Source organism: Eptatretus burgeri, chromosome 4, assembly GCF_056783735.1.
Source record: "Eptatretus burgeri isolate ZD-2024b chromosome 4, Ebu_testis_v1, whole genome shotgun sequence".
Classification (NCBI taxonomy): Eukaryota; Metazoa; Chordata; class Myxini; order Myxiniformes; family Myxinidae; genus Eptatretus; species Eptatretus burgeri.
Window position 1 is genome coordinate 11603210 of NC_140964.1, and position 27796 is coordinate 11631005.

A 27796-nucleotide genomic window follows, 5' to 3' on the forward strand; every position below is an offset into this window, starting at 1 on the left:
ATGGCAAACCACCCAACATAACCTTGTGGCAAGAAAGTGCTTCAGCACAACTGACATCCCTTAACGAGAATGGGACATATCATTATCCTCATGTTATTAATTACAGATCTTCTTTTGCCGAATTATCTTTAAATATCCCTGCATTGCACTAATTAATGGAATATCCACAAACAGTTTGTTTGTCACAGTTTGTGACTGATGTGTAATGCAATTTGTTTATTACAGTTTCCTGTGTACATGTTAAACTCTGATTCTGAGCATTGACATGAGCGAACAGTCAAACAGTGTCTGTTGTTTCTGTCTGTGTGGACAGGCATTTACAAAAGAGTGTCAGAGACTGTGCGAAACACTCACAACTCTATCGACAAAGGTGGGCAGTTCTCTTCATTGCTGGGAATGAAAACGAGCGCTGCATCACCAGCGGTGGCCATGTCATGCCATGAGCAGTTTTCCAGACTTGCTAATTCACCTAACAGGTGGCCAGGCCGAGCTGGGGTAGGAGGTTGGCACAGTAGGGGGGAGGTAGAGAGTAGGAGGGGGTGAGGGAATGGTGAGCATGAAGAAAGGGTGTGGGTTTCAACCGCACATGCCGAATAACATCAAGCCGTGATGTTTTCGACATGGTGTGACAATCAGTTTAAAATGACCTTCTGACCAATGCCATGTTACGGCTTATTGCGTGTCGCTCCTTTCGATGTCTTTAACCCTCTTCTGCTTTCCTTGAAACCTGACGATTGCACGTTAAAAAAATGTGTAAGCATGCAAAGCAATTAAATATAAACTTTTATTTTCTTTAACAATGCAGCAAACTTTTAAAAGTTTCTAATAGCTTCCAGTTGTGATCGGTTGCACACGTTATGATGTATAATTTTAAACTTATGATGTCAACGCCTTCTCCCGTGTCTGTGAATGGGAATTTTTACAAAATATTGCAGTTGACTGGGCCGACCAGGCTGACCGGGTCACCTGCACAAGTCACAAAATCAGTCACGTGCTATCCGTTGAAAAAAAAATTAAAAAAATACAGCAAATATAATCACTTTTAATATAGAATGAATAACTAGAATGCAACTCGTTCGAGTTGTCAAAATCGAATGATCATGTTTTTTTCACCGACCCAATTCACCCACCAAGTTTTGTCCGAGGCCATCCACAACTTTTTGAGATATCCTGCTATATATTGTTTTTGGCCCCATCACTCAATGGTGGAGAATCATTTAAAAAACAGAAAGGAGAACGGCACTCAGTAGAGCGCATACCTCCGCCAGGCTGAGCAGGTTATATTTTTGTATCCCACTGATGGGCCGGATCTGGATCCGGACCTGAACCAAAATCGAAGTGGCTTGTTCTTCTCACCGACCCAACTCATCCACCTGCGTTTTGTCATAGCCCGTCAATTTGTTTGAATATTATGCTATATATCGTTTTTGGCACCATCTCTCAATGGTGAAGAATCACTTTCAAAAATTAAAAAATTATCATGTCCGGATCTGGATCGTCACCAAAATCGAATAAATTCTTCCTTGTCACACACCCAACCTGTCCACTAAGTTTCATCCAAATATGTCTATAACGTTTTGAGATATCCTGCTCATAGACAGATAGGGGTGAAAACATCACCTCCATCCACCTTCGGTGGCAGAGGTAATATAAAATACTCATATCCAGATCCCGATCTGGAACTTCACCAAAATCTCATCAATTCGTCCTTGTCACACTCCCAACCTGTCCACCAACTTTTGGCTGAATTTCAAAAAAATCCTGCTCATAGACAGACAGACAGACAGGATTGAAAACATAACATCCGTCTGCCTTCGGCGATGGAGGTGACTAGTCTTTATGGTAAAGGCTCGCGTTCATTTACGTCGGTGGACCAGAAGAACAATGGATGAAATCTACAGGACATTGATTGAGGTATGTTAACTGCCATGCGGACTGAGAAGAAGCTGACATTTCGGACATTATCCCTTCGTCAGGGCAAAAGAGGATTAACGCCAGAAATGTCATCTCCTTGCCTTCTGCAGAGGTTAGCATACTTCAATCAACGTCTTCATGATTTCATCTATGATTAATAATACAGCCAATTTCTGTGATTAAAGAAATAATATCCGTGATTGATATGAATCTCTCACAAAGAATGTGAACTCTAACCTTGTAAAGATGCTTTCCTAAAGTTTCTCATCATAAAAAATTCAGTTATTTTTGATCCTCCATCACATAATTTATTGCTTTGGAAAAAAAAATCTAACCTAATGATTGTTGGAAATGATTATTCCAACCTAATGATGGTCAAAGGGTTCATCATCATTGTTTTCCGCAGCTTGCAGGCCGCAAAGAGTGGACACGTGTCCTTGCTGATCTGCGACGCGTACCGGGCGAGACCAGTGAGAACGAATTGGATGGTACCACGGAAAGCACAGAGGTAGGTTTTCCTTATGTTCTTTCTCGATTAATTTATGTTTGATTAAAAAAAAAACAATTAATTCTTCTACACTGGCCTTCGAAGTGTGATTTCTGCTAACTTACGCATTTTCCCTCAATCAACTGCTATGAGAGTATTTGTTAATAATGAGCTGGGAGGATAGCCTTGAGGTATGCACACTCATGTCTGAGCTAACCAGCCTGGGTTCGAATCTTGACCCAGCTATAAACCGATACCTGGTGTTTCAATGTGTGATGCTTCGATTCCATGCATGCCATACATCGGAAGGATGTTTAGCCAGAAGGCCCGTCTGTTAGCACCGGTTGTTTGTGGATGTTAAAGATCCCACTGTGTCTTGCTATCACAACTAGTCAGCAAGTTATCACTGGCATCCTGAATAAGTTACAAATTCTTGCCACCTTCAGTCGAACGGCAAGCCTGGCTGGCCAGTTTGTGTGAAACTTGGGCCAAAAACCTTCCCTGGCCGACCTCACAAGAATGTGGGAATAATTGGTGCCACTAAAGAAGAAATAATAGCAACAGTGGCAGTCTTAGATATGTTCATAGGTCTTATTCACAAGCACTTGCTCACTGGGCTCACAGAAAGAATTCAACATACTGCTTCTCTTGGTTAGCCCACTCAGGCCTGCACCCAGCCCATGCTTGTGAAAAGGCCCGTTAACAGAACGAGAGCATGTATTCATTTCCGCAGTTTTACAAAGTGTTGTTATTGCTAAAGCAGAATTCCTTCGATGGTCCTGCATCGAGTAAATAGTAAGTGAATGATTTGGATTATTTTAAGTGGATACGGCACAATAAACATATATTTTTAAAATCTTATTAGCGCAGTAGAACTTTTTTTTTTTAAGCTACACACCATCATCTCAGAATTCCTGCAAGTTGCAGGGTATGGTTAGCACATTGGAAGCGAGTCTTTGTTTACACTAATCCTTATTTATGCGGTTTTTTGCCAAAATGTAACTTGGCTCGTCTCTCACGTTTCTTCACGACACTTGTTTCTTTACATCAACACTGTCGATAAGCTTGAGCTACATCAACTCTTACTTACATTAACTTTACTCATTTTTACAATACCTCTTTTGCATTAACCCATGATCAACAATAATTCCTATCTACGTTGACTGTTATCATACTAAAATACACAATTTGGTGTGTCTGTCTGTCTGTCTGACTGTTTTTTTTGACCGTGATGCATTCGGTTGTTACTTGTCCAATCTCGACCAAACTTGACAGCAGGACGAGGGGGTCACACGCTGGAGGTTTGGTGACTTCATTTCGTCCTCTCCCAAAGGGGGTTTTCCGCCTTGGGTGAAATCCGTGTTAAGGTGTATATCCGTGTTGAGATAGCTAATGGTGGCGTTTTTCCACGGCCACTTCAAATATAATTAAAAACAACATGAATGATGATAATACAATAATATTAATGTTATTACAAAACAATATTAATACTAATAATATCCTCTCTCCCCAAGGGAGTTTTTCTCCTTGGATGAACGTGGTGTTAATGTGTATAAATAGCTTGTCGTATCATTTCGTGGGGCAATCCTACCAGAAGTTAAAAAATATTATAAACCACAAACATGTATGATTACCTTTTTAAACAGTCGCTACTGCTGTTTAACATGAAAGTGAAAGGGAGGAGGAAACCTGACATTTTTGAAGCCCATGCGTAGATCTACTGTAATTGGTATACCCCAGAGAGGATAATAACACGGCCCTTCCTGTCGCTTCTGTATGGAGAGGGTGTACTAATCTGTAAAAATTGCAATAACTCCTTTTGCATGAACTCGTTTCCACGATCAAACTTTCTGGTTTAACGCCTTTGTACAAAAATGCTTGTCTGCATTAACTCATACCTGCATGACTTCTCTGCATTAACTCTTCTCCATCTTCAACTCCTATCATCTTCAATTCCCGTCTCCCTCAACCTCTCTCTCTCTCTCTCTCTCTCTCTCTCTCTCTCTCTCTCTCTCTCTCTCTCTCTCTCTCTCTCTCTCTCTCTCTCTCTCTCTCTCTCTCTCTCTCTTTCTCTTTCTCTTTCTCTTTCTCTTTCTCTTTCTCTTTCTCTTTCTCTTTCTCTTTCTCTTTCTCTTTCTCTTTCTCTTTCTCTTTCTCTTTCTCTTTCTCTCTTTCTCTTTCTCTTTCTCTCTTTCTCTTTCTCTTTCTCTTTCTCTTTCTCTCTTTCTCTTTTTCTCTGTCTCTTTCTCTTTCTCTGTCTCTTTCTCTTTCTCTTTCTCTTTCTCTTTCTCTTTCTCTTTCTCTTTCTCTTTCTCTCTTTCTCTTTCTCTTTCTCTCTTTCTCTTTCTCTTTCTCTTTCTCTGTCTCTGTCTCTGTCTCTGTCTCTGTCTCTGTCTCTGTCTCTGTCTCTGTCTCTCTCTGTCTCTCTCTCTCTTGTCTCCATTAACTCTTGTCTCCATTAACTCTTGTCTCCATTAACTCTTGTCTCCATTAACTCTTGTCTCCATTAACTTCTATCATCTTTAACTCCTCTCTTCCTTAACTCCAATCATCTTTAACTCCTGTCTGCCTCAACCTCTATCTACATTAACTCTTCTCTCCATTAACTCTTCTCTACATTAACTCTACATGTATATTAACTCCGATCTGCAGCGATTTATTTCCACCACTTCTGTGTCCACGTACGTGTTGCCTCCATTAACTCGCCAACTCGAATAACTATTGCTCTATATGGCCGGCACAAATACCTTTTGTTTTTTTGTGAACAATTCTTATCTAGAGTAACTCATTCTCCTTAAACATTTCTTCTTCTTCGTCTTTTGTAAATGCAGCTTGTGGCTGTGAGTCGCATCAGTGGCTGAGAGGCTGCGATTGTGCCACTGATGCAATTCCCCTTGAAGGTTAGAAGAGGAATTTGTAATTTGTTCAGGGTGCCCGTCGACTCTTCATGAAGAACAACGTGGCATCTGTAATGTCCACCAACTAATGCTGGCAGACGGGATGCCCAGTTTAACATCCATCTGAGGGATGGTGCACCACAATGATGAATCACCTTGCTTGCAAAACACCAGCTGGGTCAAGATTCAAACCCAGACTAAATAGCTCAGTGGTGAGTGTGCATAAACCTCTGGGGTATCCTCCCAGCCCTCAAAATAGGTCTGTGTTTATAACATCAATTCTAGTTCATGCTTCTATTATACCTATACCTTCCTGCTTGCACAAACAGTTCCAAGTACTTTTCCTGTTTGTTCTGCAAAGATGGTGGAAGCATTTTTCCAATATCATAATATGTTTCCAACCTTAATTGAACTTGTCATTTAATCATCAAAAACAGGTGACCAAAATCATGTATCAAAGTGGTATATTTTTAAAAAATATATTGTCTATTTTTAAAAAAAACTGTTGTTAACACAGCCGTGAATACATGAAGTATGTGCATGGTGTGGGCACCATGGTAATCATGAATGATTAGTTCTATGATTCAAATTAATAATACAAAAATATATCACATACTGCAATAACAATGTAATAAAACATTTCACGTAAATGATTTGAATAGGTCCTTGATCTGCTTTTCTAAGTCAGGTGTGAGCTTGTACTGCCTCCCAGTTGACATTAGGGGAGCATCAATAACTTTCATCACATGGACCAAAGGAACCCAACAAATGTCCTCCCTTGAATGTAACTATACACACTGCTGACATCAGCAGATCAGCCACTATTCCTGAGTTCTATTTTTAGCCCCAGCCAGATGAGTGCAGCTCTTGCTATTTACAAATGAGAAACAAAGAATTACAAATTCAAATTTAAAAGTATTCTGTTCATGGTATCCTAATAGAAGATGATATGTATGTACATTGTATATACATGTGCTATACATATGTACTACATGGAAAAGGACTGTTCATTAAACAACACACACAGCACTGGCAGAACATCATTTATTCAAATATTTATAAAATATTGATAGAAACATTATACCACTTTGATATTTGACACTTTTGTAAACTTGAATATGCTCTTTCCAATGGTGAACAATTTGAAGTGGTATACCTTGTCATATATTTGCAATCCTCACCTGAATTTCGGGGAAAAATAAAAATGTTCAATTTTTGAAGGATCATGACTGTATTCTATATGACTGATTAAGAAAAGTAAAATGTATTTGAATACTACTACCATACAGTTATTACCTGAAAAAATTTCAAGCTTCTGGGATGGGTCAATAAAAATATATGGGGTCTCAAAGTTGCGTCTTCATACAAAACCAACATTTTTTTCTGGATTTCAACTGATCAAATCATAAAATTTAATAGAGGTATACTCCATTTTATGTTTGTTTCTTACAGAGCAGTTATAGAAGAATAATCTCTGAAAATTTCAAGGCTCTAGCATTAATATTTAAAAAGTTGTGGGAGTTTAAAAGTAGCCGTTCATTTTGTGATGCTCGTAACGACCTTAAAATAGGGCCACAACCACATTTTCAACCCTCAATATCTCGGAGTTGACCGCATCTTTGGACCTAAAATTTTACGCAGCTTCATTTTGATATCTGGGAACTCTTTCATGAAAGTTTAAAGTAAATCTGAGGGGGTCAACTGGGAGGCCTCCGGTGATATGAGGTGGAATGACTCTTGTGGATTATGCGGTATTTTTTAAACCATATGACCTACAAAGGGGCACTTCAGAAGCGACACTGTTGCACCCCCAGCAAATGATGCTATCTGTAGTCATGTGCTGCCCACAAATATAGTGGAAGACGAAAAACATACCAGTACATAATAATCAATAGTCACTATACAGATCTTTTATTTGCTATTTATACTTTTTGTTGTTGTTTTAATGTTTGACTTCAGAAGTCTTCAGAGCCTTCACATCTGCCAAGAACACTTAGAGCTTGTGCTTTGCATAATGTGGAAATGTGCAAGCCAATTTAGCAAATCTCAGCCTCCTACCACCTGGTCATTTGCTCAAACATGAAATGATAAAATGAGAGTAAGTAAATGGTAAACAAAATGAAAGCGAATAATAAAAGGGATTATCGATGAAAAATTTAAAATAATTGTTCATCTTAATTTTTTACAATCCCTGCCATGTAAATGTGAATTGGAAGCGATAGGAGAGTTTAGGATGCAGGTGCGGTACGTCGACACCCCAGAACTCCTACTGTGGTGTGGTCGGCGGAGATCAGCGGGGCGTTTTCCTAATATGAAATATTGTGTTTACTTTCATAGCAGTTCCTATATTTTGGTGATTGTTCCATCCGAGCGCCTCTCTGTTGGCCTTTCCGTGAGGCCAAGGGTGAAGAGTCGTGTGGATTGGTCAGCGCTGGGCCCGTAGCACTCACGATAGTACGAAATGGTACACTCTTCACTGGCTAATATACACCACCGCAAACAATTGGGTTTAATCATTTTCTAGTTCATCTGTTTTATTGTTAATGTAGCTTGGCTTTTAAGATGGTTGTTCTCTGAATTAGCAGAAAGCACAGCACATTAATGCAGATTATTGTATGGTGCCCAAACGTTCTTTGACTTGGTTTGATGCAAGCAGGAAAATACAGACCAGGTGGCAGTTGTCTCTACACTGGTCTGCACTGTGTATGGTAAAGTGGTGAGGGGTCAGGGGAGGGGAATTAGTGGGGAAAAGTCATTATTATTCTTATTATATTATTAATAATAATGTAGTATTTTAATATATGTAATATATATGTAATATATATATATATACATATATATATATATATATATATATATATATATATATATATTTAAAATATATATATATATATATATATACACCAATATATATGTTATATATATATATATATATATATATATATATATATATATATATATATATATATATATATATATACACACACACACACACACACACACACACACACACTAGCGATACCCGTGCACATGCACGGAATAGCAGTACAACATAGCTGGTAGCAGACGACAGACCGTACACGGGGAATGACAAAAATACGCATTGTGCAAAATACAAGTGGTACTATGGAACGCCAAGACTTCCCAAACATTGTCGGCATGTCCGCTAAGTGCCACAGCAATTTCATAGGGATCGTGTGACGGCGAGCCGAGTTTTTAGTGTGCAAGCTTGGTATTATAATAGATATATATATATATATATATATATATATATATATATATATATATATATATATATATATATCTATATCTATATCTATATCTATATCTATATCTATATCTATATCTATATCTATATCTATATCTATATCTATATCTATATCTATATATATATATATATCTATATCTATATATATATATATATATATATATATATATATATATATACATATCTGTATATTTTAATATATGTAATATATCTATGTGTTATATATATGTAATATCTATATATCTATATATATATATATATATATATATATATATATATATATATATATATATATATATATATATATATATACATATATATATATATATATATATATATATATATATTTTTTAATAGATATGTAATATATCTATGTGTTTATATATATATATATATATATATATATATATATATATATATATATTAACCAAAATATATATATATATATATAGTGCTTAAAAATTTTATATAATATTATTATAATAAATAATTTATACACTGACCACCCATAACGTTTTTTTGGTCTGAGATGAAATCACGGTAATGAATATAACTTCATGTTTGGTGATAACAAAATGATTATATTGTACATGTTATAATTACATCCCGAGCTGAGCCGCCAAGGGTGGTAGGAATGTGATGCAGCTTTGAACAATCACTGACAGGTCCAGAGATATTAAATACTCATACAGGGATTAACAGGTGAAAGCGATTCCTCCAGACGATCTCTTGGGACATGACATCACTTGAGCCTGTTTGCCTCCCCGGTAGGCAATTCCGTCATTGCAGGCTGCACGCCAGGCCCTGTCGGCTCTGCTGCCCGCCTTACGCCGGGCACGAACCTTGCAAGACCAGGTCAGTCCCGAACCAAAACAGTCATAATAACAATAATGCTATCACAACTATCATTGCTCTCACATGATCATCATTATCCTTGCTGCAAGTGACTAATACATTGGTTAGCGATCATAAGACAATGACAGCCTTGGAAGGTCACTCCGTACCCACAGAGTGTTTCGGGAGTTGAAGAACGGAAAAGTGTACTGGGAGAATTGTACAAACAGCTGATAAATGGTCACAATAGTCTGAGACATCTGAAAAAGTATAACAAGGCATACCTATAATTTATTTATTTCCTTTATAATTGTACCTAATCATAAAGGAAAGCATTGGTAGGTTCGGAATATTGCGAGTCAAACTTTTTGAGCAACCCACGCAGGTATAAATAAAGGTTGATACAACAATAATAATTCTCCATTTTACCAACTTTGAGAAGTTTATTCAACTAATAAGTGACGCATTTGTCAAGCTTCTTTGCGGTAACTAAACATTAGTACAATTGTCCATTGTTTATAGAGAAACGTGACAGCTTGTTGGCTTCTGGGAAGGCTTTGTGGTGTTGACTTTGCACTTAATGTCCCAAAGTTTTCCACTTGGTAAGCAATCTCTCTTTAGTTATATCATATTCCGGCCCATATATTCAAGTGAAAGGAATACTTTGTGGAAAATTAATCTCAAAGTGCTGTCAGCAGGTTGTGAAATTGGCCAAAAAGTACCAGTCAGTCAATCACCGGGTCACCTTGGGCACCTGGTCGTAAACAATGGCAGCTGTGCAATCCCCCAACGTTGTTTTAACGGAGCTGATGCTTAGCAAGGCTTTCTCCCATTGAAAACACTTTAACACATGGCGAAGCTCGAGGCACTTCGGCCTGTCATGGTGCAGCATTGAATGAAGCATGACCCTGAAGATACGGCATCATGGGTAATGTTTGTTGGTGACTCAGCAGGTTGATACTGTATTTTCACTGTGATAACAATAATTTCTTCAAAACGGCTGATAAGTGAGAGCTGGACTTGCTTGGGAGTTCTTAGGATACTGGAAATAAATTCCCGGTATTGAGTTAAACAGACAACTGAGAGAATGTTCCTGAACTAAGCCGCGATCACCTTGACCCTACCATCGACAGCTGGAGGGTCGCCTGCCATGCCCCAGCTCTCCCCGGCCTGCGAGGAAAACTCAAGACTCCGTGGACTCGGCGACTGCTCTTCATCACCACCGTGAACAGAAAGATCATCACATCCGGCTTCAGGCCTCGTGAACTACCTTCATACCACCGCAAGTTGTACTCCGGTGATTTGAGGTGCTGCCCCATTTTATAAGAGTACGACGATACTCTATCCACCTGGATTTTGAACATTGCCTAGTGCACCGTCTGGGATTCAAACATGAAACACACACACACACACACACACACACACACACACACACACACACACACACACACACACACGCACACGCACACGCACACGCACACGCACACGCACACGCACACGCACACCTGCAACTGCTTTATAAGGATGAAGTCACTTCTTGTATGTGATTATCAGGAAAGGAAAAAAGGTTCAAGAAGCAGTCGCTTCAGACACTGCGGTTATATATTTTCTGGAAGCACCCTAAAAGCTTTTTGTTTATTTTCTAAACATATGCAGCGAGAATGTGTTTGTTTTCACCAAAATATGCAGAGACAAGGGTTCGTTAATTCCTTACCAACAGTTCATCTCGAGGCCACTGCGTGCGACGGAAAAAAAAAAAAAAAAAAAAAAAGAGTCCACCATGGAAGTGAAATAATTTCCCAGAACAACCTTTCACGTCTGATATGATGATATCAAAACCAACGCAGTTATTTTAAGGCTCACGAGGCCAAGGAACGGACACAACCAAATGAACTGTGTATTGTTAATATCTGGTAGCATGTGCCCTTTGGCCTCACGGAGTGTTTTAACCCGTGAAGGCGTCCAATTGATGATGTTTTGTATTACAGCCTGATGCAGATTTTGCCAAATGTTGAGTAGATTTTTGTTGCAGCTCTTGCGTATCACTTGACACAGGCCGGTTTTTCAGCGGCTCCTGATCCATGTTCCCAAACATCTTTGATGGCATTCATGTCAGGTGTACCAGCAAGGCATTTTGCAGTATGGAACACATTTACTGCAGGGAGATGCTGTCGTCGGGCAAGAACCACCCATTCCTGGAAGAAACAAAGTGTGCCGCAGCTCATTCCCCAGACATAACGGAGTCTTGACATGAACGCCATCAAACACATCCAGGAACATGGATGGACTGTCATCTTGTGATAACGATGTAAGATTGTGCAATCATTGCATGACTCCCATTTATATGCGTAATTATTTTCACAAATATATATTCATTCAAAACACCAAGTGTCTTATTCATATGCAAAGGTTGTCATTGCATGCGAGTGCGATTTTTGTCCGGCATCGGTGCTCATTTGGCTGCATGAAGTGGAATTTTATATGTTTGGGAGTTCGGCTCATGAAGGATTTCAATTGTTTCGTTCCAATGACGACCTTCATTGATTGGCCATGATCAATTTGAGGTGCCTGCCTGGTGGCTGCCCAAAGTAGGGCCTACGATCAGGTTGCTGTGCATAATGTTTCGTTCAGCTGTGCATTTGGTGAGTCCTTGGCGGAACTTTGTTGCTGTGCTTTGTTGAGAACCGAATACCTTCAAGCATTGAATTTGCAAAGAGTATAATATGATTACTCTCTGAATATCATTTGCTGTGTGCGTGCTGCAATAAAGTACGAGATGGATATGGTGTACTCATGTCTTTTCTTTCTTCTCACCACAAGTTGCCTTGAGGGGACGATGGCGGAGCTTCTCTTTCAACTGCTACAGTATGGCTGACTATAGCCGAGAGGTACGCATACTCACCTCGAAGCTGTCTCGCCTGGAAATCCCGACCCAGCTATAAACTGTCATCCTGGTGTATCACAGGCAGGGTAATTCATCAATGTGTGTGTGTGTGTGTGTGTGTGTGTGTGTGTGTGTGTGTGTGTGTGTGTGTGTGTGTGTGTGTGTGTGTGTGCCGTCCCTCGGATGGACGTCCCATCTGCCGGCATTAGTTGGTGGACGTTAAATATCGCACGGTGTCCTTAACGAAGAGTAGACGAGCTATCACCGGCCATAACCTATAGATGGCACTGCATCAGTGGCACAGCCACACCCCTCGGCCATTGATGCTACCTGCAGCCTAATGCTGCATATGACAGAAGAACCACTACAGTCTATTTGATTCCGTTGTTGATGAAATGAAATGGAAGTAGTAGTTCTCCATTTAGCATGTTGTTTGACTTATATTTGAACTTCGGTGTGGGGTAGAGGTGGGGAATGTATTTTTTGATAATTTGGTCATGTTACGGGCAATTGCTGTTGAAGTATGATTTGATAGAATGACAGTACAACATCAGGTAGATGTTGACTTTGACGCTGTCGTGGGAATCTGGTGCTCTGCTCTGCACTCAATGGGGTCATATTGCCAAGTTAATACCTCATTGTCCAAAAAAAAAAAAAAACCCAACCCCCACAATCATCACAGTCACGTTCTTGTGAGCGGGGATGTAGTTGTGCACGGTGTTCCGAAGTCATCTTTCCCATTTTCAATGTAATATATATATATATATATATATATATATATATATATATATATATATATATATATATATATATATACACTAATAGACAAACATTTATGCAGTTTGCGTCATCTTGTCAGCCAACTCAGAGTTTGTCTTCACATTTCAGTTGTCTTCCACATGTGCACCAGTATTGGCTCTCAGAACGTCCCACATTCAATTTCAGTCCGTTTTTCGCCGCAACATGTCCACTGTCACACATCTTTCGAAGTGCCAACATTTTTCGGCGTTGCTCGACAGTCTACACAGTGGAGAGACATCTGAAAGAAAACGGTGCAAATCAGAATTCTTTGAGTTGGACAACAAGATGGTGTAAACTGCATGCTTGTGTGTCTATTATTATTACTTCCGAAATCGAAAGATTTCATAAGTATATTGATGACTTCCGTCCTCTGTTTGTGTGTTTGTTTGTTTGTCGGCACGATAACTCGAACGGAAGAAGCTACCAATGTCAAATTGAACCACGTGATTCATGACGGTGATGGCTAGCGCTGATTACATTATGGTCATAATCGGTCAAAGGTCACAGTGAGGTCAAACATTCGATTTTTGATGGTTTGGTACAGAATCATCGTAGAAACTTCTGGTTTGCATCGCTACCTTCTCTCGAGACAGCTTTTATTAGACAAGGTCAGAGGTCAAGTTGACGATTTCGTAAGTACCAGTCTATGACTGCTTGTTTATTTATTTCACATTCAAAATAGGAAAGATAATTGATGAACACCCTGTATTTTTCTGTAGCATTAGACATTACAATTAGATTTGACCTAAAACTAAAGGATATCGACAGAAATCCTCTTTGTTAACATGCAGCACAGGGTCGTAGGGTAGCATCATTGACTGAGGGCATGGCAGTGCCCTCTGCTGGTTATGGCAGGAATTTTTTTTAATTTATTCAGGGTGCTGGTGATAGCTCGCCTTCTCTTTGCGACGGACACCGTGGAATCTTTCATGTCCACCAACAAATTCTCGCAGACAGGATTCCCGTTTAACATCCATCCAAGGGACGTCACACGCATTGATGGATCACCCTTGCCTGTGAAACACAAGGGTGACAGTTTATAGCTGGGTCAGGATTCAAACCCAGGCGAGACAGCTTCGAGGCAAGTGTGCATTACTCTATGCCACCCTCTCAGCCCTATTGATGGAAATGAAGGTGGTTTAACGATTTGTAAGTTGATAACTCTTCTAACAGTCGGTCTGATTTGGCCCTGTTGGAAGACTGATGATAGATGCTCGTCGATGCGGATGAAAATTATCCGTTTTTTTATTAAAACCTCCACATTAGGGCACACCTTGGAACTATGTTCTTGATTTTCCCGTCATTAACCTCGTGGTTCCACGCCATCTCGACCGATCGAAACGTCCCATTCTATTTGTTCCAGTCGTACACTGTACAGTAACCGTTGCGAGGCCTTCCCACCACTCTCGTGGTATTATCAATGACAAGGATTAATTGTTACACAAACAGACATTGAGTGTGGGAAAATCAAAAAGATTTTGCACAGGGAAGAAACACGGTCTTGCTCTCCACACACCATGTGTTCAACAGATGTGCCGTGGGCGGTCGTCCCATTACTTTGCCAAAACAGTTGTACTGTGTATCCGCACAGCAAGCCCCTGGAGTTTTCATTTTTAAAAAAGAAGAATATAATTTGCTCCATCATGTGAATTGCCCCCAATTCCTCATCCAACAGGCTCCAATTTGATCATTAAAACCCCAAACCCCCCATCGTGCACCAAAATATACTGTCCATAATTGTATTTATCTACCAGCATCCTATGGCTACTGAGGATTGCCAAGTTATAGTCTTACATTCTCCACAATGGTCGTGAATGACATTTGTTCGTGGTCCCCCGCTGATGAAAAGGAATAGGTTTTTCGAACACAAACAAATTCCTTCGACTCTCACTCGACGTGAGTGTTGAATTATTGATCCAAAATGTAATCAGACCACAGACGCTCCTGGTGTGTGAAAAACGCACGCCACACACACACGCACGCACTTCATGGTCCAATCGCAGGGATGCTGTTGTGGCTCATGGAAGTGTCCAGTCTTCTCAAGCCAAGAACCGGCTCAATAGCGCAGACCGATAATGGCAGTCAGACATATTGGCTGCAGACAATGCTCCTGCAGGTGAAACTTTTCATCTTTACTCTTCACCTCTGATTCTCCCATCCCCCTCCCTCTCCACCTCCGCAGTCCAACTCATTGACTCCACTTCTTCCCTCCACTATCTTCCAGCCAGCTGCTCTGGTCCTAGCCACAAGCTCAAACACTCCACCGTCCCGAGAGGAGCCGACTGAATGCTTTCCGAGCAATGGCGAATAAATCTACTTCGTGTACAGTCTGGCATGATACTCAAGCCAGCGGAAGCGCTAACACGACAAAATATAAGGGTTGGAAACGTAGGATTAAGCATTCCCAAATTTTTTTTTTTTGGGGGGGGTGTTCCTTTGCTATGACTTCGTTGATAATGAAACCGTACGTGATGGAAGGTCTAATGGAACTGACTTTTGAAGTTGTCATTTTGATAAATTAGGTCATTTCCGAGGAATGTAAACCTTCACAAGATGTTTAGCCTGCTTTCGTCACCACTTTCGTTCCACCATTTTTGCACCTCGAGAGTTTGACAGCAATGGAACGACGGTCTACGAGGGTGTGCTCGGAGTGGCACATCTTTGGGGGTTGTGGTGTTACAACTGTGGCTCAATGACATCCCGACCTCATTTAACTTTCTGGGTCGTGGGCCTCAGCTAACAAAAGGGGGCCCCTTAATGAGCTCTCCTAATTTTCAATGTGCTCTCGGCCAGACAAGTTTTATCTCTCAACGACTCCTCGATCCGCCACGATCTTACCTACAATGTAGACCCTAAGATAGAATATGAAAGCACCCAAGCATTTAATCCAAAGCATCTTTTGCGACGACCACCGATTACTCGGAGCTCCTTTACAAGGAACTCAACGCAGGAGTCGATTAGACCCGTCGAATTGGACCTTTCTGTGCAACTTGCACAACTTTTTACAGAAACCCTCAGCATGTATCATCGGTTTCCCAACCTGAAGCATACATGGGATTAAATGAACCTGAATAAAATGTTGCGTCCTCAGAGGATGGCGTCGCTTCCAAAGTTACTGTGGAAGGAATGAACGAAAGCTTTTATTCTTCCTGCGAAAGGAAGTAACGAAGGAAACGAGAAAGGAAGAGGGTTACTTGCTCTCGCATGCAAATGTGCGGCCAATTTGGCCCGAAAGCCCCAAGGAACGTCATGCTATCCACCTGGCCTCACAGACATTAAAGCCATTACAGCCAAGGGCCTATAATAGTCACCATTGTATCAAAACTCCAAGGCACTCATTACTTTTGGCAGAAGAGTAATAGCATTTTCGGACTTCAGCAGCTCAGCCGGCTTTTTAGACAGACACGGATTCCTGCCTTATTGTTCCGACCACATCCTCGAGTTACATCATTAACTGATGTGGAATCACTGCCATTTCAGTTACTGCGAAAATACAGATTGGCCACATTATTTCAACAAGGGCTTTCCCTACAGCTACTGAAAAGGCAACTGCACAAATCCACAGAGCGGCACATCAAGTCTGCTGAACCCCAATTGTATATGCGAAAGTAGGATTGGTTTTGGTGAGTTCAAGTTAGGATGAGGTGAGTGAGACTGTGACCTTAAATATCATGTTCTGAACCTGCAGTCTGATGACTATTCAGGTGTGTGTGTGTGTGTGTGTGTGTGTGTGTGTGTGTGTGTGTGTGTGTGTGTGTGTGTGTGTGTGTGTGTGTGTGTGTGTGTGTCCTGGAAATGATTTAACAACATTGCACCATTTTATAGCCTTCTTAAGCTTGGTGTTGGCTTCAGGGTTAAGGTGGCTGGCTTAAGATCTTACAGTCTTGAGTTTGAGTCATTGAAATAACACCAAGTGAGTTGACTCAACCTGTCTTCTTCTGAGGTTGGCAAAATGAGTACCAGCTTACTGGTAACGGGGCACTGCTTCAGCAGCACGGCTGTGCTTCTAGAAATGATGCAACCAGCAGCCACAGGCTCCATACAAAACAAGATAGCGTTGTTCTTGTTCTTGTTGTTGTTGTTGTTGTTGTTGTTGTTGTTGTTGTTGTTGTTGTTGTTGTTGTTGTTGTTGTTTCGCCACAGACAGGCCCGTGGAATGGAGGATGGAGCCAGCTGATTAACCTCGGTGACCCAGAGATCCATGATGGTGTACCCCCGCCTTCACGAAGTCAGGGCAGAGACACACACACACACACACACACACACACACACACACACACACACACACACACACACACACACACACACACACACACACACACACACACACACAACAAAAAGAGAGACGGATGCACTTGTAGTGTACTTTTCATCGGTGCCAATTTGTGAGTACTGTAATTTTACCTCATGAACTTTGTTCCATTCACTTGTCGAACCAATAGGATTCGTGTCGGCGTGGGATTTAAAAAATCTGGTTTCTCACAAATCATTTTGCCCAACACTACAACGACCCTGGAGGACCTCCTCCTCACGGAAGAGTGTGACTTCGCTGAGAACGGAAAAGTGACAGGGTTTTTCCTTCTGGTAGCTCACCATTTTACACCGTCCTCATTCTCCTTGACTGGTAGCTCACCATTTTATACTGTCCTCATGCTCCTTGACTGGTAGCTCACCATTTTACACTGTCATCATTCTCCTTGACTGGTAGCTTACCATTTTACACTGTCCTCATTCTCCTTGACTGGTAGCTCACCATTTTACACTGTCATCATTCTCCTTGACTGGTAGCTCACCATTTTACACCGTCCTCATGCTCCTTGACTGGTAGCTCACCATTTTACACCGTCCTCATGCTCCTTGACTGGTAGCTTACCATTTTACACTGTCATCATTCTCCTTGACTGGTAGCTCACCATTTTACACCGTCCTCATTCTCCTTGACTGGTAGCTCACCATTTTATACTGTCCTCATGCTCCTTGACTGGTAGCTCACCATTTTACACTGTCATCATTCTCCTTGACTGGTAGCTTACCATTTTACACTGTCCTCATTCTCCTTGACTGGTAGCTCACCATTTTACACTGTCCTCATGCTCCTTGACTGGTAGCTCACCATTTTACACTGTCATCATTCTCCTTGACTGGTAGCTTACCATTTTACACTGTCCTCATTCTCCTTGACTGGTAGCTCACCATTTTACACTGTCCTCATTCTCCTTGACTGGTAGCTCACCATTTTACACTGTCATCATTCTCCTTCACTGGTAGCTCACCATTTTACACCGTCCTCATGCTCCTTGACTGGTAGCTTACCATTTTACACCGTCATCATTCTCCTTGACTGGTAGCTCACCATTTTACACCGTCCTCATTCTCCTTGACTGGTAGCTCACCATTTTATACTGTCCTCATGCTCCTTGACTGGGAGCTCACCATTTTACACCGTCATCATTCTCCTTGACTGGTAGCTTACCATTTTACACTGTCCTCATTCTCCTTGACTGGTAGCTCACCATTTTACACTGTCCTCATTCTCCTTGACTGGAAGCTCACCATTTTACACTGTCCTCATTCTCCTTGACTGGTAGCTCGCCATTTTACATCATCATTCTCCTTGACTGGTAGCTTACCATTTTACACTGTCCTCATGCTCCTTGACTGGAAGCTCACCATTTTACACTGTCCTCATTCTCCTTGACTGGTAGCTTACCATTTTACACTGTCCTCATTCTCCTTGACTGGTAGCTTACCATTTTACACTGTCCTCATTCTCCTTGACTGGTAGCTCACCATTTTACACTGTCATCATTGTCCTTGACTGGTAGCTCACCATTTTACACCGTCCTCATGCTCCTTGACTGGTAGCTTACCATTTTACAATGTCATCATTCTCCTTGACTGGTAGCTCACCATTTTACACCGTCCTCATGCTCCTTGACTGGTAGCTCACCATTTTACACTGTCATCATTCTCCTTGACTGGTAGCTTACCATTTTACACCGTCCTCATGCGCCTTGACTGGTAGCTTACCATTTTACACTGTCATCATTCTCCTTGACTGGTAGCTCACCATTTTACACCGTCCTCATGCTCCTTGACTGGTAGCTCACCATTTTACACTGTCATCATTCTCCTTGACTGGTAGCTCACCATTTTACACTGTCCTCATTCTCCTTGACTGGTAGCTCACCATTTTACACTGTCCTCATTCTCCTTGACTGGTAGCTCACCATTTTACACTGTCATCATTCTCCTTGACTGGTAGCTCACCATTTTACACTGTCCTCATTCTCCTTGACTGGTAGCTCACCATTTTACACTGTCCTCATTCTCCTTGACTGGTAGCTCACCATTTTATACTGTCCTCATGCTCCTTGACTGGTAGCTCACCATTTTACACTGTCATCATTCTCCTTGACTGGTAGCTTACCATTTTACACTGTCCTCATTCTCCTTGACTGGTAGCTCACCATTTTACACTGTCCTCATTCTCCTTGACTGGTAGCTCACCATTTTACACTGTCCTCATTCTCCTTGACTGGTAGCTCACCATTTTACACTGTCCTCATTCTCCTTGACTGGTAGCTTACCATTTTACACTGTCCTCATTCTCCTTGACTGGTAGCTCACCATTTTACACTGTCATCATTCTCCTTGACTGGTAGCTCACCATTTTACACTGTCCTCATTCTCCTTGACTGGTAGCTTACCATTTTACACTGTCCTCATTCTCCTTGACTGGTAGCTCACCATTTTACACTGTCCTCATTCTCCTTGACTGGTAGCTCACCATTTTACACTGTCATCATTCTCCTTGACTGGTAGCTCACCATTTTACACTGTCCTCATTCTCCTTGACTGGTAGCTCACCATTTTACACTGTCCTCATTCTCCTTGACTGGTAGCTCACCATTTTACACTGTCATCATTGTCCTTGACTGGTAGCTCACCATTTTACACTGTCATCATTCTCCTTGACTGGTAGCTTACCATTTTACACTGTCCTCATTCTCCTTGACTGGTAGCTCACCATTTTACACTGTCCTCATTCTCCTTGACTGGTAGCTCACCATTTTACACTGTCCTCATTCTCCTTGACTGGTAGCTCACCATTTTACACTGTCCTCATTCTCCTTGACTGGTAGCTCACCATTTTACACTGTCCTCATTCTCCTTGACTGGTAGCTCACCATTTTATACTGTCCTCATTCTCCTTGACTGGTAGCTCACCATTTTACACCGTCCTCATTCTCCTGGACTGGTAGCTCACCATTTTACACCGTCCTCATTCTCCTTGACTGGAAGCTCACCATTTTACACTGTCCTCATTCTCCTTGACTGGTAGCTCACCATTTTACACTGTCCTCATTCTCCTTGACTGGTAGCTCACCATTTTACACTGTCCTCATTCTCCTTGACTGGTAGCTCACCATTTTACACTGTCCTCATTCTCCTTGACTGGTAGCTTACCATTTTACACTGTCCTCATTCTCCTTGACTGGTAGCTCACCATTTTACACTGTCTTCATTGTCCTTGACTGGTAGCTCACCATTTTACACCGTCCTCATGCTCCTTGACTGGTAGCTTACCATTTTACACTGTCATCATTCTCCTTGACTGGTAGCTCACCATTTTACACTGTCATCATTCTCCTTGACTGGTAGCTTACCATTTTACACTGTCATCATTCTCCTTGACTGGTAGCTCACCATTTTACACTGTCCTCATGCTCCTTGACTGGTAGCTCACCATTTTACACTGTCATCATTCTCCTTGACTGGTAGCTCACCATTTTACACTGTCATCATTCTCCTTGACTGGTAGCTCACCATTTTACACCGTCCTCATTCTCCTTGACTGGTAGCTCACCATTTTACACTGTCCTCATTCTCCTTGACTGGTAGCTCACCATTTTACACTGTCCTCATTCTCCTTGACTGGTAGCTCACCATTTTACACCGTCCTCATTCTCCTTGACTGGTAGCTTACCATTTTACACTGTCATCATTCTCCTTGACTGGTAGCTCACCATTTTACACTGTCCTCATTCTCCTTGACTGGTAGCTCACCATTTTACACCGTCCTCATTCTCCTTGACTGGTAGCTCACCATTTTACACTGTCCTCATTCTCCTTGACTGGTAGCTTACCATTTTACACTGTCCTCATTCTCCTTGACTGGTAGCTCACCATTTTATACTGTCCTCATTCTCCTTGACTGGAAGCTCACCATTTTACACTGTCCTCATTCTCCTTGACTGGTAGCTTACCATTTTACACTGTCATCATTCTCCTTGACTGGTAGCTCACCATTTTACACTGTCCTCATTCTCCTTGACTGGTAGCTCACCATTTTACACTGTCCTCATTCTCCTTGACTGGTAGCTCACCATTTTACACTGTCCTCATTCTCCTTGACTGGTAGCTCACCATTTTACACTGTCCTCATTCTCCTTGACTGGTAGCTCACCATTTTACACTGTCCTCATTCTCCTTGACTGGTAGCTCACCATTTTACACTGTCCTCATTCTCCTTGACTGGTAGCTTACCATTTTACACTGTCCTCATTCTCCTTGACTGGTAGCTCACCATTTTACACTGTCATCATTCTCCTTGACTGGTAGCTCACCATTTTACACTGTCCTCATTCTCCTTGACTGGTAGCTCACCATTTTACACCGTCCTCATGCTCCTTGACTGGTAGCTTACCATTTTACACTGTCATCATTCTCCTTGACTGGTAGCTCACCATTTTACACCGTCCTCATTCTCCTTGACTGGTAGCTCACCATTTTACACTGTCCTCATTCTCCTTGACTGGTAGCTCACCATTTTACACTGTCCTCATTCTCCTTGACTGGTAGCTTACCATTTTACACTGTCCTCATTCTCCTTGACTGGTAGCTCACCATTTTACACTGTCCTCATTCTCCTTGACTGGTAGCTTACCATTTTACACTGTCCTCATTCTCCTTGACTGGTAGCTCACCATTTTACACTGTCATCATTCTCCTTGACTGGTAGCTCACCATTTTACACCGTCCTCATTCTCCTTGACTGGTAGCTCACCATTTTACACCGTCCTCATGCTCCTTGACTGGTAGCTTACCATTTTACACTGTCATCATTCTCCTTGACTGGTAGCTCACCATTTTACACCGTCCTCATTCTCCTTGACTGGTAGCTCACCATTTTATACTGTCCTCATGCTCCTTGACTGGTAGCTCACCATTTTACACTGTCATCATTCTCCTTGACTGGTAGCTTACCATTTTACACTGTCCTCATTCTCCTTGACTGGTAGCTCACCATTTTACACTGTCCTCATGCTCCTTGACTGGTAGCTCACCATTTTACACTGTCATCATTCTCCTTGACTGGTAGCTTACCATTTTACACTGTCCTCATTCTCCTTGACTGGTAGCTCACCATTTTACACTGTCCTCATTCTCCTTGACTGGTAGCTCACCATTTTACACTGTCATCATTCTCCTTCACTGGTAGCTCACCATTTTACACCGTCCTCATGCTCCTTGACTGGTAGCTTACCATTTTACACCGTCATCATTCTCCTTGACTGGTAGCTCACCATTTTACACTGTCCTCATTCTCCTTGACTGGTAGCTCACCATTTTATACTGTCCTCATGCTCCTTGACTGGTAGCTCACCATTTTACACCGTCATCATTCTCCTTGACTGGTAGCTTACCATTTTACACTGTCCTCATTCTCCTTGACTGGTAGCTCACCATTTTACACTGTCCTCATTCTCCTTGACTGGAAGCTCACCATTTTACACTGTCCTCATTCTCCTTGACTGGTAGCTCACCATTTTACACTGTCCTCATTCTCCTTGACTGGTAGCTCACCATTTTACACTGTCCTCATGCTCCTTGACTGGTAGCTCACCATTTTACACTGTCCTCATTCTCCTTGACTGGTAGCTTACCATTTTACACTGTCCTCATTCTCCTTGACTGGTAGCTTACCATTTTACACTGTCCTCATTCTCCTTGACTGGTAGCTCACCATTTTACACTGTCCTCATTCTCCTTGACTGGTAGCTCACCATTTTACACCGTCCTCATGCTCCTTGACTGGTAGCTTACCATTTTACACTGTCATCATTCTCCTTGACTGGTAGCTCACCATTTTACACCGTCCTCATGCTCCTTGACTGGTAGCTCACCATTTTACACTGTCATCATTCTCCTTGACTGGTAGCTTACCATTTTACACCGTCCTCATGCGCCTTGACTGGTAGCTTACCATTTTACACTGTCATCATTCTCCTTGACTGGTAGCTCACCATTTTACACCGTCCTCATGCTCCTTGACTGGTAGCTCACCATTTTACACCGTCCTCATGCTCCTTGACTGGTAGCTTACCATTTTACACTGTCATCATTCTCCTTGACTGGTAGCTCACCATTTTACACCGTCCTCATTCTCCTTGACTGGTAGCTCACCATTTTACACCGTCCTCATTCTCCTTGACTGGTAGCTCGCCATTTTACATCATCATTCTCCTTGACTGGTAGCTTACCATTTTACACTGTCCTCATTCTCCTTGACTGGTAGCTTACCATTTTACACTGTCCTCATTCTCCTTGACTGGTAGCTCACCATTTTACACTGTCCTCATTCTCCTTGACTGGTAGCTCACCATTTTACACTGTCATCATTCTCCTTGACTGGTAGCTTACCATTTTACACTGTCATCATTCTCCTTGACTGGTAGCTTACCATTTTACACTGTCCTCATTCTCCTTGACTGGTAGCTCACCATTTTACACTGTCCTCATTCTCCTTGACTGGTAGCTCGCCATTTTACATCATCATTCTCCTTGACTGGTAGCTTACCATTTTACACTGTCCTCATGCTCCTTGACTGGTAGCTCACCATTTTACACTGTCATCATTCTCCTTGACTGGTAGCTCACCATTTTACACCGTCCTCATGCTCCTTGACTGGTAGCTCACCATTTTACACCGTCCTCATGCTCCTTGACTGGTAGCTCACCATTTTACACTGTCATCATTCTCCTTGATTGGTAGCTCACCATTTTACACTGTCCTCATTCTCCTTGACTGGTAGCTCGCCATTTTACATCATCATTCTCCTTGACTGGTAGCTTACCATTTTACACTGTCCTCATGCTCCTTGACTGGTAGCTCACCATTTTACACTGTCATCATTCTCCTTGACTGGTAGCTCACCATTTTACACTGTCCTCATTCTCCTTGACTGGTAGCTCACCATTTTACACTGTCCTCATTCTCCTTGACTGGTAGCTCACCATTTTACACTGTCCTCATTCTCCTTGACTGGTAGCTCACCATTTTACACTGTCCTCATTCTCCTTGACTGGTAGCTCACCATTTTACACTGTCCTCATGCTCCTTGACTGGTAGCTCACCATTTTACACTGTCATCATTCTCCTTGACTGGTAGCTTACCATTTTACACTGTCCTCATTCTCCTTGACTGGTAGCTCACCATTTTACACTGTCCTCATTCTCCTTGACTGGTAGCTCACCATTTTACACTGTCCTCATTCTCCTTGACTGGTAGCTCACCATTTTACACTGTCATCATTCTCCTTGACTGGTAGCTCACCATTTTACACTGTCCTCATTCTCCTTGACTGGTAGCTCACCATTTTACACCGTCCTCATGCTCCTTGACTGGTAGCTTACCATTTTACACTGTCATCATTCTCCTTGACTGGTAGCTCACCATTTTACACCGTCCTCATTCTCCTTGACTGGTAGCTCACCATTTTATACTGTCCTCATGCTCCTTGACTGGTAGCTCACCATTTTACACTGTCATCATTCTCCTTGACTGGTAGCTTACCATTTTACACTGTCCTCATTCTCCTTGACTGGTAGCTCACCATTTTACACTGTCCTCATGCTCCTTGACTGGTAGCTCACCATTTTACACTGTCCTCATTCTCCTTGACTGGTAGCTTACCATTTTACACTGTCCTCATTCTCCTTGACTGGTAGCTCACCATTTTACACTGTCCTCATTCTCCTTGACTGGTAGCTCACCATTTTACACTGTCATCATTCTCCTTGACTGGTAGCTTACCATTTTACACTGTCCTCATTCTCCTTGACTGGTAGCTCACCATTTTACACTGTCATCATTCTCCTTGACTGGTAGCTCACCATTTTACACCGTCCTCATGCTCCTTGACTGGTAGCTTACCATTTTACACTGTCATCATTCTCCTTGACTGGTAGCTCGCCATTTTACATCATCATTCTCCTTGACTGGTAGCTTACCATTTTACACTGTCCTCATGCTCCTTGACTGGTAGCTCACCATTTTACACTGTCATCATTCTCCTTGACTGGTAGCTCACCATTTTACACTGTCCTCATTCTCCTTGACTGGTAGCTCACCATTTTACACTGTCCTCATTCTCCTTGACTGGTAGCTCACCATTTTACACTGTCCTCATTCTCCTTGACTGGTAGCTTACCATTTTACACTGTCCTCATTCTCCTTGACTGGTAGCTCACCATTTTACACTGTCATCATTGTCCTTGACTGGTAGCTCACCATTTTACACCGTCCTCATGCTCCTTGACTGGTAGCTTACCATTTTACACCGTCATCATTCTCCTTGACGGGTAGCTCACCATTTTATACTGTCCTCATGCTCCTTGACTGGTAGCTCACCATTTTACACCGTCATCATTCTCCTTGACTGGTAGCTTACCATTTTACACTGTCCTCATTCTCCTTGACTGGTAGCTCACCATTTTACACTGTCCTCATTCTCCTTGACTGGTAGCTCACCATTTTACACTGTCCTCATTCTCCTTGACTGGTAGCTTACCATTTTACACTGTCCTCATTCTCCTTGACTGGTAGCTCGCCATTTTACATCATCATTCTCCTTGACTGGTAGCTTACCATTTTACACTGTCATCATTCTCCTTTACTGGTAGCTCACCATTTTATACTGTCCTCATGCTCCTTTACTGGTAGCTTTCCATTTTACTCTGTCATCATTCTCCTTGACTGGTAGCTTACCATTTTACACTGTCATCATTCTCCTTTACTGGTAGCTTTCCATTTTACTCTGTCGTCATTCTCCTTGACTGGTAGCTCACCATTTTATACTGTCATCATTCTCCTTGACTGGTAGCTTACCATTTTACACTGTCATCATTCTCCTTGACTGGTAGCTTACCATTTTACACTGTCATCATTCTCCTTGACTGGTAGCTCACCATTTTACACCGTCCTCATGCTCCTTGACTGGTAGCTCACCATTTTACACTGTCATCATTCTCCTTGACTGGTAGCTCACCATTTTACACCGTCCTCATTCTCCTTGACTGGTAGCTCACCATTTTATACTGTCCTCATGCTCCTTGACTGGTAGCTCACCATTTTACACTGTCATCATTCTCCTTGACTGGTAGCTCACCATTTTACACTGTCCTCATTCTCCTTGACTGGTAGCTCACCATTTTACACTGTCCTCATGCTCCTTGACTGGTAGCTTACCATTTTACACTGTCCTCATGCTCCTTGACTGGTAGCTCACCATTTTACACTGTCATCATTCTCCTTGACTGGTAGCTTACCATTTTACACCATCATCATTCTCCTTGACTGGTAGCTCACCATTTTACACCGTCATCATTCTCCTTGACTGGTAGCTTACCATTTTACACCATCATCATTCTCCTTTACTGGTAGCTTACCATTTTACACCATCATCATTCTCCTTGACTGGTAGCTTTCCGTTTTACTCCGTCGTCATTCTCCTTGACTGGTGGCTCACCATTTTAAACCATTGTTTTTCTTACTTCTCACTGAACTCGTGATTGTACTCACCCGCATTCAATCTTAACGGCTTCTGGGACACCGCTCAGGCTGGATGAAGTTATCAACCTTTAGTGGTGAGTAGAATTCGACAACTCGATTTTTTATCACACAAGAGGAGAAAGGCCGGTTCATCGGCACCAATCGGCACTCAAGTTTCAGTCAAGTTTTGGGATGTTGATCCACAAAGCGCAAGGACAAACCATGGAGAATGTGTTGATGTACCTCGAGAAACCGGTTGGCCGAACGACGACTCCTGAGGTAAATGCTCAAATTTTCTTCAAGTTACAGTTTGACCACAAAACAATATTAAAATTTTGTATTTTTTTTTCATCAACCGCTGTCACAACGCAAACCCAACGGGTTCACGGGTCGTCTAGTATTTTACTAAAACACTCATATGTATGTATGTTCCCGAAATACAGCCAAAACGGTACACGAGAGCGCAAACATTTTAGGGCCACCTTACTGACCATTATCCTGCGGTGTGCAGTATTAAGTTTCATTCAAATCTGGCAACGAAAAAAATTATTTAAAAAATCAATTCCCGATTCAGTCAAGTACTCTTCGGGAGAATTTGATCAATGCTAACAACCTCAGCGGTATAGTTCGCTGGAGCTGTCTTTTTTTGTTTTTTTCTTGAAATGATTTTTTTTTATGAATCGCCGTCAGAACGGGAACCCAACCGGTTCACGGGCAGTCTAGTATATATTGTTACAAATTCTCGCCCGCCGGCGTGCGAACGACCGCGTTTTGCTAATAGCGGCCGTACGCCCACCGGATGAACAATTCAGTCGCGGCTTTCCGAATCAATGCCGAAAACCAGCCATGGGTGTGTTCTTAACCACACCACAA

The 27796-nt window shown here is 41.9% G+C and overlaps 1 protein-coding gene across 4 annotated transcripts in view; it reads left to right on the forward strand.

Annotated features, from left to right (window-relative positions):
* The window catches only part of LOC147027483 (alpha-catulin-like), a 129498-nt gene that overhangs the window by 57989 nt on the left and 43713 nt on the right, over positions 1–27796 (forward strand). For 2 of the 4 annotated variants that reach the window (XM_085876945.1, XM_085876942.1), the window contains 4 exons: positions 314–370; positions 2321–2422; positions 9338–9421; positions 10534–12181. In XM_085876945.1, the coding sequence (XP_085733071.1) occupies positions 314–370; positions 2321–2422; positions 9338–9421; positions 10534–10665 (375 nt within the window). In that variant the 3' untranslated portion in view covers positions 10666–12181. Of the gene's footprint in view, positions 1–313; positions 371–2320; positions 2423–9337; positions 9422–10533; positions 12182–27796 lie in introns of those variants that run through there. The other 2 variants (XM_085876943.1, XM_085876946.1) reach the window with 2 other exon arrangements.